The 16061-nt window shown below is 46.9% G+C and overlaps 1 protein-coding gene across 2 annotated transcripts in view; it reads right to left on the reverse strand.

The window, feature by feature from the left end:
* Nucleotides 1-94: 94 nt before the first annotated feature.
* rftn2 (raftlin family member 2) overlaps nucleotides 95-16061 on the reverse strand; it is a 22042-nt gene continuing 6075 nt past the window's right edge. The window contains exons 2-10 of one of the 2 annotated variants that reach the window (XM_084478285.1): nucleotides 15624-16029; nucleotides 7765-7945; nucleotides 6503-6611; nucleotides 6062-6236; nucleotides 4967-5185; nucleotides 3750-3856; nucleotides 3096-3199; nucleotides 2627-2708; nucleotides 95-1931 (exon numbers count right to left, since the gene is read on the reverse strand). In XM_084478285.1, coding sequence (XP_084334411.1) covers nucleotides 1725-1931; nucleotides 2627-2708; nucleotides 3096-3199; nucleotides 3750-3856; nucleotides 4967-5185; nucleotides 6062-6236; nucleotides 6503-6611; nucleotides 7765-7945; nucleotides 15624-15762 — 1323 coding nt within the window. In that variant the 5' untranslated portion in view covers nucleotides 15763-16029 and the 3' untranslated portion in view covers nucleotides 95-1724. Of the gene's footprint in view, nucleotides 1932-2626; nucleotides 2709-3095; nucleotides 3200-3749; nucleotides 3857-4966; nucleotides 5186-6061; nucleotides 6237-6502; nucleotides 6612-7764; nucleotides 7946-15623 lie in introns of both variants that reach the window. The other variant, XM_084478286.1, reaches the window with a different exon arrangement.

Consider the following 16061-nt stretch of genomic DNA (forward strand, 5'->3'; position numbering starts at 1 on the left):
TAAAATGTATCTGGGGGGAGAGAACTGCTAAAACATGGGGTAAAGCATTTTTTTAATGCAGTAAAATTAAGCAAAATAAAGACTTACAACTTTCCAAAAAGAAAGATGGGGAATAATAAAACTGCCATCAGGTAATTCCTTAAAAGGACGGATACTGATAAAAAATGAATTACGGCAGCAGACAACCCAGTAACAAAATACTTGCATCATATTCGTTCTTACAATATGTTGGCCTTTAACATACACACAGCAGTATGAAGTATCGTAGGAGTCAGATTTGCTTTCTTTGCATTAAAGGACGAACAGTTCAATCAACACTCCTTGAATGACCAGATTCAGTAATGAAGCTGTGGACCAGTGAGGAGTGTGTTTCCAGCAACATGGCAATGTGAAACATTGAGCAGCGATGTACAGGAGTGACAAAGGAGCAAAGCGATAAGCACGTTGGAAGGATTATACTAGATTGTTTGTGGAAATCAGTGAACCAGTGTCAAAACATATCTATGACGGTCTGACTCCCATTGGCCACCAACGAATTAACCCAACACCGATTACCAAGCAGAGATTTTGAGTGAAGGTTCGAACGAGTATGACACATCAATAATTCAGGAATACACTTAATCCAGTCAACTACTGCTCCCCCTTCACAATATCTTTGTAACAACTCAAACAAAGATGGATAAATGTTTTTGCTAACACCCTAGACCCATTTATACATGATCAGGGCTACCCTGAATAAGTATGGCGTTTCTGTACCAGCTTAGGTTGGAACAGACATTACAGAAATATAAGATCAGAAGATAAATAGTTAGGTCTGAATGTTTTCTGACTTCAATGATCGGTGAGGAGATGAAGAAGCCCAATACAAAAAAACAACAGAAAACCGTGCTTAAATAGTGAAACAACAGCAAAGAAAACAGTGATGATTTGTGGTCAAGAACTGCTCTGGTAACTGCAGTTAAAGTTAATGCTGCGGGGACTCTCCCATTGACCACCGCCATGCCATGAATGTGTATTTCCCAAAGACTTGGCCTGTGAGATGTGCCCAAAATAAACTAACATACAACGTGTTTACCTTAAAGTGAGACACCTTAAAGTGAATGACAACGGCTGGGAAGGTTGAAAAGGGTCTTGCATCTTAACTCTGCACTGCACGACGTTAGCCACCTGCTAACCTTCATCCCGAAAGATGGTTTGAACAAAATGCTTGAACATTAGGTCTGTATGTAAGTAATACAATGTACACCATTATGGCTTCAGTACACACACACACACACACACACACACACACACACACACACACACACACACACACACACACACACACACACACACACACACACACACACACACACACACACACACACACACACACACACAAAGTGCCAAGTTCACGTCCCTCTATGTTACAGTTTCTGTTAAAGGGGAGGAGGTTAAAACTGTGGAGGGGAACAAATATATTTTCCTAGCACCTAACAGGCCTATCATCTATCATTGCGCTGATAAAGTCTTTCTGATGAGGATTCGATCGAGGTGTAGAGGTCCTGGGAGGAATGGCATCCGTTCTCACAACCAATCCATTTCCGCCCTTGACCGATGCCTCCATCTCCTCCTATAATCCAGTACGTAGTCGGGGCTTTCAGTCGGATACAGAGCGGTCCGTGGGCGGAGGAGGGCTCTGTCCGTCCGTCCGTCCGTCCAGGCAGTGTTTTTTCAGCTGCTTTTTACATGCAGGTCACCTCCGCCTTGCCCTCCTCCTGCTCGAAGCCCCCTTCCTCCAGGTGGGACAGGGCGCTGGAGTAGCCGACGCCGCCAAACACCGGGAAGCCCCCAATGCCCCCCGCGGTGGGGGACAGCTCCATGGGCGGGAGGGGGCTCTCCGCGCCCAGGCTGATGGAGGGGCTGGAGATGGAGACCCGCGCCGGCATGGCCTGGAGACGGAGAACCGGAACCCAGGGAGAAAGAGTGAACGGAGAGCGGTTTAAGAAGGTCAGATATGTGTTCGGAAGGGATTTCCACAGACGTTAATATCATAAACAGGGTGTGGTGTGCATTGGATCTGGTGTCTAGCACTTTGATCATCGCAGGGGATTGGCTATCTATATTATACAGCAGCAGGCAGTCATGTCTGTAAGGATTGCTCTGTGTTCAGATGTTCTCACCGAGGTAAACTAGCAGTAGACGCCCCCTTTAGCAAACAATCTTAAGGAGAGTTGAGGCCAGCTACTCCAATATTGAAATACAACAAATTATAATCTATAGAAGATATCTGCAAAGCATACATTCCTGAGTGGTTCCCACTGCTTCCCGAAGACCAAATTGGATCATGCAAATGTTCAGCCTGCAGCCCTCTCCCTCACTATATCGTATTTCTATTTATTCACCCATATATTATGACTCAATTCACGTTCACGATTATTTCCCCTGCCACGTTGCTATTCAAACATTGTCCCACAGAGGGCAGTGTTGTAACTTGTATTGCTTTGCACTTGGACTTGAGCCTCTCACCAGCAGGGGCCATAACAATGACCCATTGAGCTCATGTCCTTGTGTGTTTTTGTCGAGCACATCTCCATTTCCCACTGAATCGCCTAACGACCAATGACAGAATGCCATCCCTGCTTACCTGGCTCTTCTGCTGCCCGGCTGGCTGGCCTCTGACTGGCCTCTGGAGGAACACGACCTGCTTGGTAGCCAGGTTCCCGTCGCTGGAAGAGGAGACGGAGCAAAGGCCAAAAGTTTGCATTTTTTTTTTTTTTTTTTTTTGTCGATTATTTGACCTTTATTTTACTCAGGAAGTCTCATTGAGGTTAGGCAACACGTTTGCAAGAGAGGGCCTGATGGCAGCAGAACCAGAAACGCATCACAAACACAAACAAATTACACGCAACAAATACACGGAAAAGGCATATGAAGAACATGTGACCAATTACCAGGGGTTATTGGTTATAGGAGGGAGAGAGGAAAGGATGAAAGTCAATGGGAGAGAGAACTAGTGTGTGTGTGTGTGTGTGTGTGTGTGTGTGTGTGTGTGTGTGTGTGTGTGTGTGTGTGTGTGTGTGTGTGTGTGTGTGTGCGAGAGACAACTTGTTTACCTGTCATGTCGGATAATCGGTGTGGGAAGCACACACGTGAGCAGCCATCCGAACTCGGCCAGTGTGTGAAGGAGGGGCCCGTAGTCCGTTTTCACATGGGAGCCCTGAGCACACACACACACACACTTTAGGCCTCCAAGTCCATATTCTCCTCACTACAGCCCCCCCCCCACACACACACACACACATTCATTCTCTCTATTCTCAACACTGTTTACCGAGAGCCAATGTCTGTTGAAATGGGACCTTGTTATGTTGTTCCGACTACAAGAGCTTTGTTGTTATTATATTATAATAACAACAAGAGAATGGAAGAGAATAGAATAACCCTTTACTGAAATACATTTGAGAACACAATTTTTCATCTGGGTTTATTAAAAGCTGAGGACATTGTAGAATAACACATTGTTCACCGTGGTTTTGTTTTATATTCTATTGCGACTTCGCCAAACAGGCCACTTTCATCCAAATTGACTAACTGTGATGAGCACAGGTCCAGTTACCAGATAGTGCACTCAACAGGCCTGTTGTGCGTTCCATTCAGAACGGAAAGCCGTCATTTCATTTGACGGCCCACCTCGGACCACCGGCATGAAGCACTACCACCACCGCCGTAGAACCCGGCGACGGCCAATCCCGTGCCCCCACACTGACCTCTATGACGGTCCACTGCTCCACCACGATGGTGTCGTTGGCCGGGGGGCAGGTGCTCCGTTCCTCGTAGACAAACAACCCCTCCATAGACCTGGGGACCGGCTCACCTGAAACACACACACACACACACACACACACACACACACACACACACACACACACACACACACACACACACACACACACACACACACACACACACACACACACACACACTTAGCCTGTGCAGGAATATCGTTTGTCATGATTACAATACACATGACAGCATCCTAGGATCATCCATGTACAGAGAACTACGGGGGCTTCAAGTGTGTCAGTGGGATGGCCGTGAACTAGATATGAGAACTAGGCCAAGTCATTTGTGTGCACTGTGCGTCTGTATGCGTGCGAGTGTATGTGTGTGCAAATGTGTGTCTGTGTGTCTGTCGGTGCATGTGTATAATTCCCATTTGTGAAACACTTTGGTTTGTGTGTATGTGTAGGAACCGATATGTATGGCTTTTGCCTTCAGAGTAGACACTAGCAGGGTTGCGTAATCAAAAGACTTGCACAGCATCCACACACATCTCGTGGATGACGGACGCTCTAGTAGCAGATGGATGTCTGCCAGTCAGCAGTGGAACAGGAAATGAGGTCGCCGAGGTTCAAATGAGAGTTCTATAAATAGATGCGCAACACGCAGAGAGGGCCACGTTGCCAAAACAGGAAGTGGATGATCAAATGTCTGTGCATGCCTTTTGTGGATGTGTACATGTGGGTGCCATGACCGAGCGGAACGGGGCCAGGATGGAAAACAAAACAGTTTGGAGTTTGGGGACAACGTTTGGGGAAAGCTCCCTACTGGTGTGGACACCCTTGACGCCATAAGAGACAGATGTGGATTTCAGTGGAATTTAGGTTAAGGATGGGCAAGGTATCCCTTATCCCATATTCACAAATTCTTTGATTCCACAATGTTCAATTATATTTAAATCCCATGTGAAACTGATAGATAGTAGAGCTGTGACATCTGTGAAAAACACATAAGGTTTGATAAAATAATATTAGCCATTCGATCTGAGCTGGATTATTTTGATTGCATTCATTTCCACAGGGTGACCAAGTCTCATAGCGCAAACTAGCAACTGACTGAGTCCCTTTGAGCAAACCAACAACATTAAACATGTGCTGGTTCCAGCTTAAATCCCGAATGAGGAACACGGTTTCTAGGGTAGTACCTTTGGGCTTATCCCAGTAGACAAATGAGTCAACCAATGACCAGCCTTTGCGGTAGTAGGCGGCGGTTAGCTCCAGCCAATCGGCTTCCAGAGCGCTGACCACTTGACCCTTCCTGGAGACCCGCATGGACAGTGCCCCCTGGTGGTACTGACACGCCAGCGAGTCCAGAGGTGCGCAGCCCGCCGCCCAAGAGTGGAAAAACACCAACAGTCTCAGGTCTGGGGAGGGACAGAGGGAGACATAGAGAGAGGATGGAGAAATAATTATTTGTTTTCACATCAACGCATGATGCGCACAGTTGAGCGCCGAAGCCCAATCTAGCGCTTTCCCGGGCATAGCAAACAGCTCGGATTAGTAAACAGCTCGGACATTTTCCACTTTGACCTGGTTGACGCTGACCTCTCTGATCCAATCAGATTACAGCTTTGTTTGAAGCTCTTAAACCAACAGAATGCAATTTGTAAACTTAAATACATGTTTTACGAGGTAAAAGCAATGAACTCTCGTGCCAACTCATATGTTGAGAGTACAGTACAGTGTATTCATCTAAAGCATCATGTTGAAAAGGTTAGAAAAGACTTAAAAGGGTTTAAAAATATGCTTTAAATGTAGAAGGTTTGGTTCATAACCAAGCCGATAAGGAGATAGTGAGGAGGAGGAGTGGAGGGGAGAGGAGGAGTGGAGGGGAGGAGTGGAGGGGAGGAGTGGATGGGAGAGGACTAGAGGAGGAGTGGAGGGGAGGAGTGGAGGGGAGAGGAGGAGTAGAGGGGAGAGGAGGAGAGAAGGGTGGATGGGAGAGGAGGAGGAGAGGAAGAGTGGATGGGGGGTGAGGGGAGAGGAGGAGTGGATTGAAAGGAGAGGAGAGGAGAAGTGGAGGTGAGAGGAGGAGAGGAGAGGAGGGGAGAGGAGGAGATGAGGAGAGAAGAGTGGATGGGAGAGGAGGAGTGGAGGGGAGAGGAGAGGAGAGTGGAGGGCAGAGGAGAGGATTGGAGAGGAGAGGAGAACTGGAGGGGAGAGGAGGAGATGAGGAGAGGAGTGGATTGGAGAGGAGAGGAGTGGAGGAGAGAGGAGAGGAGGAGGACGGGACCACTCACCGGGGCTGTAGCTGTTCTCCTCCACCTCCCGGTCGCCGGGCGGGGTGCTGGGCGGGGTGTGCGGAGGTGAGCGGCAGCCTCGCTTGGGACTGCCCACCCTGCCGGCGCCCGGCCCGCTCATCTGCTGGAGCACCGAGCACACGAACCGAACGCCCCCCCGGGAACTGCTGTTCACCTGCCGCCCGGAGACACAGACACACACACACACACACACACACACACACACACACACACACACACACACACACACGCACCACCACGCTTTTACAATCACTTTCATCCTCAAATGTCAACGGTTGAATATTTTCCTCCGTCTAGAAAAGGTTAAGTTCATATGAAGCAGAGTTGACATTTGATTTTCACTTGGTTCACATAACGGTAGTTCTGAATTCACTTCAAAACGGGGTGTGTGTGTGTGTGTGTGTGCGTGCGCGCGCTGACCCTGTCGATGAGGGCTCGGACCGTGTCGCCGGTCAGAGAGTCTCCCGGTAGCGGCCACTCCTCCACCCTCAGCATGGGCACACTGTGACACATAGACATCGGCTGCATGCTGACACACACACACACACACACACACACACACACACACACACACACACACACACACACACACACACACACACACACACACACACACACACACACACACACACACACACACACTTCAATTAGCAAAACTGATGAGCAATGAGCAATGACATTTAGCTAGTTAGTCACTTTGATTGATCATTAAAGGGGGCGGATTTCATCTGTTGAATTGTGTGATTATAAAAAGCCTCTCCAGCTGTGACGGGTTCATAGGTCAGTTGTAATCGTTGCGTTGCAGACAGTGAGGACATAAATAATTCACGCGCCCAGCATGAGGCGTATGCCAGCTTCCTCGCCAGCATTTATGCAGGAGATATACAACAGTTGACACTTGAAAAACCATTCAACCCCGTGCTTAAATAGTTTATTAGGTCTCAACAGTATTTCACCTCCTGCCTAAATGCTGGGTTGTTCAAGGCGTGGTTTGTTTTGCACTGTTTGTGTAAGAAAGTGTAATGAAAAATGTATTAATGAAAAATGCATGCTGCGCATGGAATACTCAAAAGGGGTTTAAATCCACTCATGTGGTGTCCCACTGTTTTTATCAACGTATTCAACCTAAGCAACTCAATGATAAGACGTCACTAATATATTTAAAGTGTTACAGACAGAGACGTCCAAATCTTGGCTGTCATGAACGTGACATCCGTCTTCATTGGTCGCAGACAGGCCCCGGCCTGTTGTCAGGGTACATTTCTAGCCAATGGCAATCCTCGGCTTTTGCCTGCTGGCACAGCAACCAGGCCAAGCCAAAACACTGTGAGAGGGGTTCCCCGTTCCACGCCCCTCAGACGGCCCTACCGGGCACGCCACTATGGCCACCCACTGGTTGTCCACATTAAATATACAGCAGTCTTCATCCATCTTTTATCTACTTACCAGAAGGATGGAGTGTGTGGTGTGTGTCTAGGTGAGCAATGGTGTGTGTGTGTGTGTGTGTGTGTCTGTCTGTCTGTCTGTCTGTCTGTGCACGCACGTGTATCTGCATGCATGTCTGCATTGGTTTGTGCATTCATTTGAGCACACATCAATGCCTGCACGGTGCAAGTCCATCCTCATGCAAAGGATAAAGAGCATTGGTTGTGACCGGCTGTCGCTGAGGCGAGGGCACCGACCTGGGTTTGGGCCGTGCCAGGATGGCGCGGTAGAGCAGGCTGAAGGGCAGGGAGCGGCTCCGTCCCACGGAGAGGATGATGGGGTGCAGGGTGGTCAGGACGTAGCCCTGGGTGTAGTAGGGCTGCAGGGCCTGGGGCAGCTCGCACAGAGAGGAGACGTACTGCACTGTGGGGCGGCTGCCTGGGTAGACGGATAAAGGGACAGCAGCAGGGATGAACGGGGTTATGTATTGACTGGAAATCAGTGTAGGGCAATTAAGTCTGTACAAAAATAGCTATATTTAGAATGACGTCTTACTAATCATTGAAACTATATGGAAAGAATAAATCGCGTTGCGTTATTGAAAATTAATTATGACAAATCGAGGCGAAGACGGATATCAATAATTAGGTACATTATTTTCAAATAACAAGATGCACAGGAATCGATAGAGGAGTTACTTTCATCGATCATATCATTGTTTTTTTTAATCACCTCATCAACTGAATTAACATAAAAACAATATGCTCAAAGCAACACAAAGGAATATTTTGTCAAGGAAACATCTGGTCTGTAGTTGCATTGTTTTGGCGCTGCTAAAAGGCAGAGGTTTCCCCTTATTGAGAAATAATAGATGCTGTTGGTTGAAAACCTGATCTATAGTTCACATACAGATGTTATCTGTTGAGATGCATATCAAATAATTGGTGTAGCTGGTTGAAGGCCAAATGGTGATGTTGGAAAGGGTAAAGTTAACCAGTAATGAGACAGATGAAGTGTTTTACCTGACTTTGTCAGCTAATGAGACACACACACACACACACACACACACACACACACACACACACACACACACACACACACACACACACACACACACACACACACACACACACACACACACACACACACACACACTTTGTTAGTGAGGAATGCCGATTATGGACGCATTCCATTCATTCAGCCTTGGAATGAACCAGAGCTGCACCAACACGATGACATCATGAGACCACATCCTAGAGGCCACCCTCCTAGTACCCCTGAACTAATCAGGGACTAGGCAGATAAACTCCACAATCACTGTCAATTTTGCATATAAGTACACAGTGATGAAGTCATTTGGTAAGGCAATCAACTTGTGTTCTAGTATTTAAATTCATTCGAACTTAGTATTTAAAGAATATTGCACATGTACCAATTGTCATATTTTAACAAAGCAGCGCACTGCGACAGATGACACACTATAACGATTGAAAAGGCCAATGCCGCTATTGGCCCTCCTAACCCAACTGATCCTTTACGCTCCATGATGCATCCATCTCGCTTCAACTACATCATGACATCTAAAGGGAAAGTAAACCCAACAATTATTTTCTTTCAGTTGAAACCCATTCTATTTCAGGCTCACAAAGTGTTGGTGAACAGTGTTATTTTGGGCAAAAATGTATAGAATTGTTAAACGGGGGGGGGGGGGGGGGGGGGGACATTCTCTTTTTCTGTCTCTCCAGGCTGGAAGTTCTCCTGCTAACTCAGGGGGGGGGGTACCTTTACCCTTTAACATGCCTAGTAGTAAAGCGCTACTTTCAACTGAGCTAGAATTACACTTATTAACAAGTCATTATTAACACCTATTTGGACTGTGCAGAGAGGTTGACAGGGCACAGCAGTCACAGGTGCAGCTCGTAACATTATTCATGTCCTTGATTTATGTGCCGACCAAAGTCACCAAACGAGTGTACTTGCTTGTTCTCTTGCAGACCTTAATGAGGCAGTAAGGTTGCTGTTTAGGAGCTGCACCTGGATTTACTCAGCCAAGACTTTGGCACTCACTGTATATTATTACTTCCTGTTTTTTGTGCATACCATTTCCTTCCTACATGTGTTCATGTCTATATAAATAGTAAAATAAATAATAATAATAATACTTTGTGTTACGTTTCAACTATTACATTGCCTTGAATGTACAATTACACTCAACTCAGTGTAAACGGGGTGTAGCTGCAAGTTAGTCCAAGGTAAAACAACACGTTTCATTCGGGTTACCACCATTGTATTTGTGCGGCAAAGTCTCAGGCATCAATTCAGTGGGTGAGTTCCCTGCAGTATTTCCACCACACTCCCTGAGTCGGCCCACCCCTGGATGTTCACACCCAGTTATATCTTTAGCAGTGAGTCAGTAGTCATCATCAGCCATCAGCACCTCGTGCATCAACACGCGCCACGGCGTCGTCAAAGTCAACACTAGACGATGCCATTTCGTTGTCTCGACGGGTGAGAGTGATGACACCATCCTCTGCACAGACCTGAGGTGTGATTCTCCATGACACCACCATTAAGCCATGAATGCACGCGAGGCAGGAAAACCCCGTACCACATGTTCTATAAAGATCGTACATAAAAACTCACACACGGTATTTTTAGGCCCGTCTGCCCAGCCTCGGTGAGTGATGTGGTTTGGCTGTGATGTTCTGCGCCCTGAGAAAGGCGTGGTTGTGAAACGAGCCCGGATCGGCCTCTACATGTTCTCCTTGTGAGCGGCCACACCGATTTATGAATCGATGTGTTCATTTTTGCGTCGGTCAGATTAAGGACGAGATTGTGTGTCAAGACGTTACTGTGATACAAACGCAAGCAGGCGTTTCCATGCATCTTAAAAAATATCCAGACGCGCTCCAAGAAGCCCAGTAGAGTGGGAGCCCTGTTTGTGGTGTTTTGCTGCTCATTCTCAAGGCCCTGGCCAGGAATCTCTGTGAGCAACACCGCGTTTCCTGTGACCACAAAGAGCAGCTATTCACAGAGGAGCTGGATCACTGCCACATTTCTGCTTGTGAGAAACAAGGGTGACGGGTGGGGTGGGGGATAGGGGGGCAGGGGGGGACGGGGGGGCCATTCGGTGGGGTGCGGTGGGGAGCAAGGACATTAAACATACTTAGCACATTCCCAACCCTAAAAAAAGGAAACGCGCACGAAAACAAAACATTTGAGAAGAAAGATGAGAAAAGGCGGGGGAAGGGGGAGGGAGGGAGGAGAGAGGGATGGAGGGGGTGGTGGGGTGGGGGGGGGTCTCTATGCCACCCCACATTTTCCTAAACACAGCTGAGACGGTACACAGATGAGAGCGGTACCATCTCACTGGCTCAAATAGAGGACTGTAGTCAGATCACAAAAAGAAGAAATTCCATTGAAAACGATAATAATTCAACTACTGAACAAGTTGAACAAAACACACAAACAAGATATTACTTGCCCTTCCCTGAGGCTCCACTCAAAGCCTGCTAATGCACTCACTAAAGTACAATTTATTCAACCTTTTTTTCAGATTTTTATGATCCAATTGGCCGCTTGTCAATCTAGTGTGCGCGTGGTTATTCAATTTTTTTTTTTACAACTTGGATGTTTTGAAAGTCGATGAAATAAAGAAGTTGTATGGCAAGGAGTCTATCAGAGCTTCACAGCTGTGTGTGTTTGTCTGGGTCTGTGTCTGTGTGTGGCCCCCCAGAGAACCATAACACAGCTATTTAGACACATACTGCACACCTCTGATCGAAGCTTTTGTGAAGGGATATCCCCCCCCCCCCCGCCATCGGTCACACTGAGGCCTCTGTGTGACGGCTATATGTGGCTGAAAGACTGGGGAACTTGGGGGGAGGAAGAGAGAATAACGGAGACTGAGGTGGTGTTCACAGTCAGTGGTGTTGATGGAGGACAGGGAGAGGGGGTGAGGGCGGTGATGGGGGAGAGGGTTGAGGGCGGGGGTCATGGCAGAAAAACACCAGGATGGAGAGACAAACTAAGCTACGACAAATAAGAATCCAGACAGAGAGACGGAGAGACGGAGGGAGAAGGAAGGGAGAAAAGTGGTGCTTTACAAGATAGACTTTATGAGCCAGAAAGCCCAAGTGTGAAAGAGAGCGCTTGTGGAAGTGTGAAAAAAAGAGAAGGCTGCTTGGCAACGGGGAAATGAGTGACAGTGACACCACTAGTGAAGAAATGAATGAGGCAGGATCTGAAAGGGAGAAAGAGACCAGGAAAGTCCAAAATAATGGAAATACAGCAGACGGAGGCATTTAACACAGAGGTGAGAGAAGTAAATCAAATGGGATTAGCAGAACTAAACAATATGATAGGTGATATGGTCCGGCGTGAGAGATAGTGCGACACTGTGTGGAATGTTTCTTTACCACTGTGTGTATCACACCAAGGTGCCCTCCAAATATAATCCTTCAAAATTAATATATTTGTTTTTAAATCATATATAATCCAGTAGATTTTCAGATTAGACAGAGACTATGGCAGATGGCAATGTGTGCGATTGAAATTAATACAGATTACGGGGGAATAGAGAAATATACCGCAACAAGCCAGTGGGCTTAGATGATAAGGTGTCAGTGGGAGACACGTTATTCTTGTCTCCAAATATTGGCCTGAATTTGATCCGAAATTTGTCCATTCCCGGTCCTTGCTCCCCAGCGGCTAATGCGCACACGTCACTTCTTATAAAGCCCTCTCGCCCCCGCGCATACAGGGCCAGACTCTTGTTTCATTCACCCAGTGCTTTGCCCCCGTTTCAATGCTTCATTTCACCTCCATCTCCTCAGCGAGTTCAGTGAGTCCAGCCGTGCCACTGGTACACCGAGGGGCTGAGTTACAGGCTCGCTTCCAGTCCAACCGCCACCCTGTCTGCTGGGCTGAGGCTGTTGGTCTAGATTCACGCCCATTAGCCCAATACACAACTGATATCCAAATCCAAAGTTTGCCCCGTTGTGGCTGATTAACTTAAAAATATATCTCTTGAGGTGATCTAACTTTTACTGGTTTACAGAGTTTTAGAGCCCTCTTGTAACGGCTTAAATCAATCAATATCACTGAAAGCGTGAACCCCCGTTCACAGGAAGCTAGCGTTCTCACTCCAAAGACACCTTGTGATATGGGCCTTGGACCCGGCTTGCAGTAATGACCTCAGGAGGAAGTCTCAGTCATTAGGTCCTTTTGATGTACCGCCTGCCCCAATGCCCCCTGCTCCCAGTCCTCAGGAGTCCCTCAGGAGTGGACCAGGGACTGCACGCTATAAGGCACAGCGGGCCGGGGTTGGGCGGTGTGGGGGGTGGGTGGATGGATGGATGCAGTCAGAGTGTGTGTGTGTGTGTGTGTGTGTGTGTGTGTGTGTGTGTGTGTGTGTGTGTGTGTGTGTGTGTGTGTGTGTGTGTGTGTGTGTGTGTGTGTGAGAGAGAGAGAGAGGTCGCCCTCCATCATTTCAATGCGAAGTGTGTGTTTCACAAGTTTACTTTCTACGGGGGTCGTCTAGACTACCATAACTGCGGTCCCCATGGTCTCAGTAGTGGGGATCTGAAGGCCCGGGGAGCCACCAGTGGTGTTTTACTGCTGTGCAGCTGCATGATTGCTCACAGCGCTAGTTAATGATCCTGAATAGCCCGAGGAGAACCAAGGGAGCCATCGGGTCTTAAAGTCCCTTTGTGTTGGTAATTGTGTGGAAGCCCTGAACAATAAGACACTGTTTGCCGACTGGTTAAAATAGGCCACTTTCATTTCTCTTTCTCAGTCTCATTTCCAAATTTAGACCATTTCTCCACTGGTCTCAGGACAGCCGAGTCCATCACTGTAGAAAGGTTTTAGAACTTGCATTCTACCATGTTGTAAAATGGGCATATTTAATACTCCCTGGAGTGTTATCCCTATCTGACAGAGTGGTAAAGAGAAGTTCCATCCCACTGGAATGCCGTGAAGAAGTTGATATAAACAGATGTCCTCCTGACATTCCTGTGTGTTTGGTGAGTTTTCGCAAGTATATAATAAACACAGTCTCTCATCATGTGACAGTAGCAACCAAACGGGTTGTCTTAAAGGGCAGATGCTGACAGATTGTGTGAGATAAAAGTGTATAATTTAAGTGTTGGTGAGCAAGCTGGGAGACAAGCTAAGAGTTTTACATTTGGTCAATCAGCAGTCGCTTTTATGTATTCTGCATTACCACTACTAAACTTGTAGACATTTGTAGACGTTGTAGAAATTATGTATCTTCTCAAATGTTGCTTGCATGCTTAAAATGGGTGAGTTGCATTGGATCCAAGCTTCAATGTCGAAATGACTACATTTGCATGTACACGTGATCTGAAGTGAGGCTAAGACCATTCAATCATACAAAAAAAAAAAATAGAATGCCAAATTCTAAATAGAACCCAACTGGACAGCACTGCCAGGCCCAGTGGGGTGCCGCTCTCATTTCAGGGGGTCACCTTGCATAACAGCATCACAACACACTTGTTTGGTTGTGTTGCAGCATCTGCCACCCAGGTGCTCCTCAGGAATGCAAGAGACTGACCTACGTTTGTTAAATAATGGTCCAGCACCGACAGGTCTGAAGCTTGATGTTACTTCCGGCCGTACACTAACTGGGAATTTACACCGCAGGCGAGAGAGAGACGTGAGCGTAACGTAGGCGTATCAATTCACACCGCCGCCGTTTATTTCGCTATATTTTCAAGATTCATCAGATAAAAGGCCCACACGTCATAACCAAGACGCTTCAGAAACGCTTGAAAATAGAAGTGAAGCGTAAAGTTAAGCTTTGGTCGGCCGTGAAACGGGCGTAGAACGCTGCCGGTGTAAATCAGTGCACTAGTTTGAATTCTATGATTCTATCTCTAGCTGAAGTCAGACGTCCGACTAAAAAACGTGTCTAAAACGGCTCTGGTGTGAATTGGCCTTAAGTTATCCACAAGTTTAACCAAGTTCTGGGGATTCAGAGCAGCCCATGGCACAGTCTCACACATGGTTTAGCAATGCAAACATATCGGTTGACGTCAGTCAGTGGGATCTCACAAGTGTTTTCCCAGCCGTGCCACATTAAGGTGAGCACCCAACACAAAATAGACGCAAAGGTTTCTGTGGACGAGTTGAGACACAGGACTGGACCAACGCCACACCACAGTGCTTATGGGCAAGGGAGAGGTTGGAGAGGCTGGCATGGCTGTGGTTATGTTTGGCTGCAGACTCTGTGATGATTCATCCTCAAACCTCCAGTCTGACACAGGTGCAAATCTTAAAAAAAGATGAAACTGAAACTTCCTTAAACCACAGTACAGAGCTAAGGGGAAGGGACCAGAATGACATCATCAGACATCACCAGGCCCCCAGACTGATCTAGGATCGTCTGGTGTCTGGGTTAATGCTTAAAATGCTTCTCTTAAGTCTTAATACATTGAAAACCCATGCACAAATAAGTAAACTTTGAATATAAAATATACAACGGTCGGTTTGAATTGTTTGTGTTTCTCACTTGTTAGCTCTAGAGGAAAAATATTCACTACAAGATATTTAACCTCATGAATGAGCAGAGGCCTGCTGTTTACATGGGGGAAGCTCCCCATTCAACAACCTAACGGCCGGTTGCTTCCAAATAGGTCAGTGAAAACCAGCAACAGATGAGCGGATTAGCCACAACAACATCTTGAGGATATCATGCATTTGCTGATTTAATTCAATTTTCAACAGCATGTGTAGCGGAGCATAGGGTAGCAGAGATTTCGGTGTGCACATTCCCCATGGGATGTAGTGTAGCATGCCCCTGTGTGCTCGTGCGTGTGTGACCACAGAAGATGGGCTTGTCGCGTAGGGAGGCTAAAAACCCTAGTCTGACCTATTTCCAGATAGGCTGAATGAGCTGCACTGTTGCTAGGATATATATGCACCTGCAGCAAGTCACATTTGGGCAAAGTGATTCAAGAACAAAACAATGTATATGCATCCCCTCAAGAATATTGATTAAAAGGGCAATGTTAGTTTCACGTGTTCACGTCTCTGTAGTCCAACTAGACAATGCAAAATATAACATTTTAATACATATATGATCATGGTTTACCTTCCAGACTGAAGTCGAGGAGCACATACTCGAACACGGTGTCTGTTTTGGTCTCGACTTGCGGTCTCTTCAGAGTGGAGTAGATCTTCCCGGGGCTGCTGTCCTCCGGGTCCTCTAGTTTTCTTAACCCGCAGCCCATAGCTTCCGTGGCGGGATGTCCAGCACTCACACAACTGCACAGTAGGAGCACAACAGGAGTCCGTTCTGGCACACAGCTTTGCCTAAGCGATCAAGTTAACGGGACCGCTCCATTCTGTGTTAATCCTTTCCAGTGGCGGCGGACAATCACCACTGATGCCAAACAAAAAACGATTTTAGTTATGAGCAAAATGTACCTCCATGGCAGACGACGTGAAATTATATGTGTCCGTCCAGTCTTTGCGCGGCTGAAACATGGACCAAATTCCTTTGAGAAAAGTTTTGTATAGAAGAAGTTAG

Source organism: Micromesistius poutassou (assembly GCF_964030765.1).
Source record: "Micromesistius poutassou genome assembly, chromosome: 14".
In the NCBI taxonomy this organism is placed as follows: Eukaryota; Metazoa; Chordata; class Actinopteri; order Gadiformes; family Gadidae; genus Micromesistius; species Micromesistius poutassou.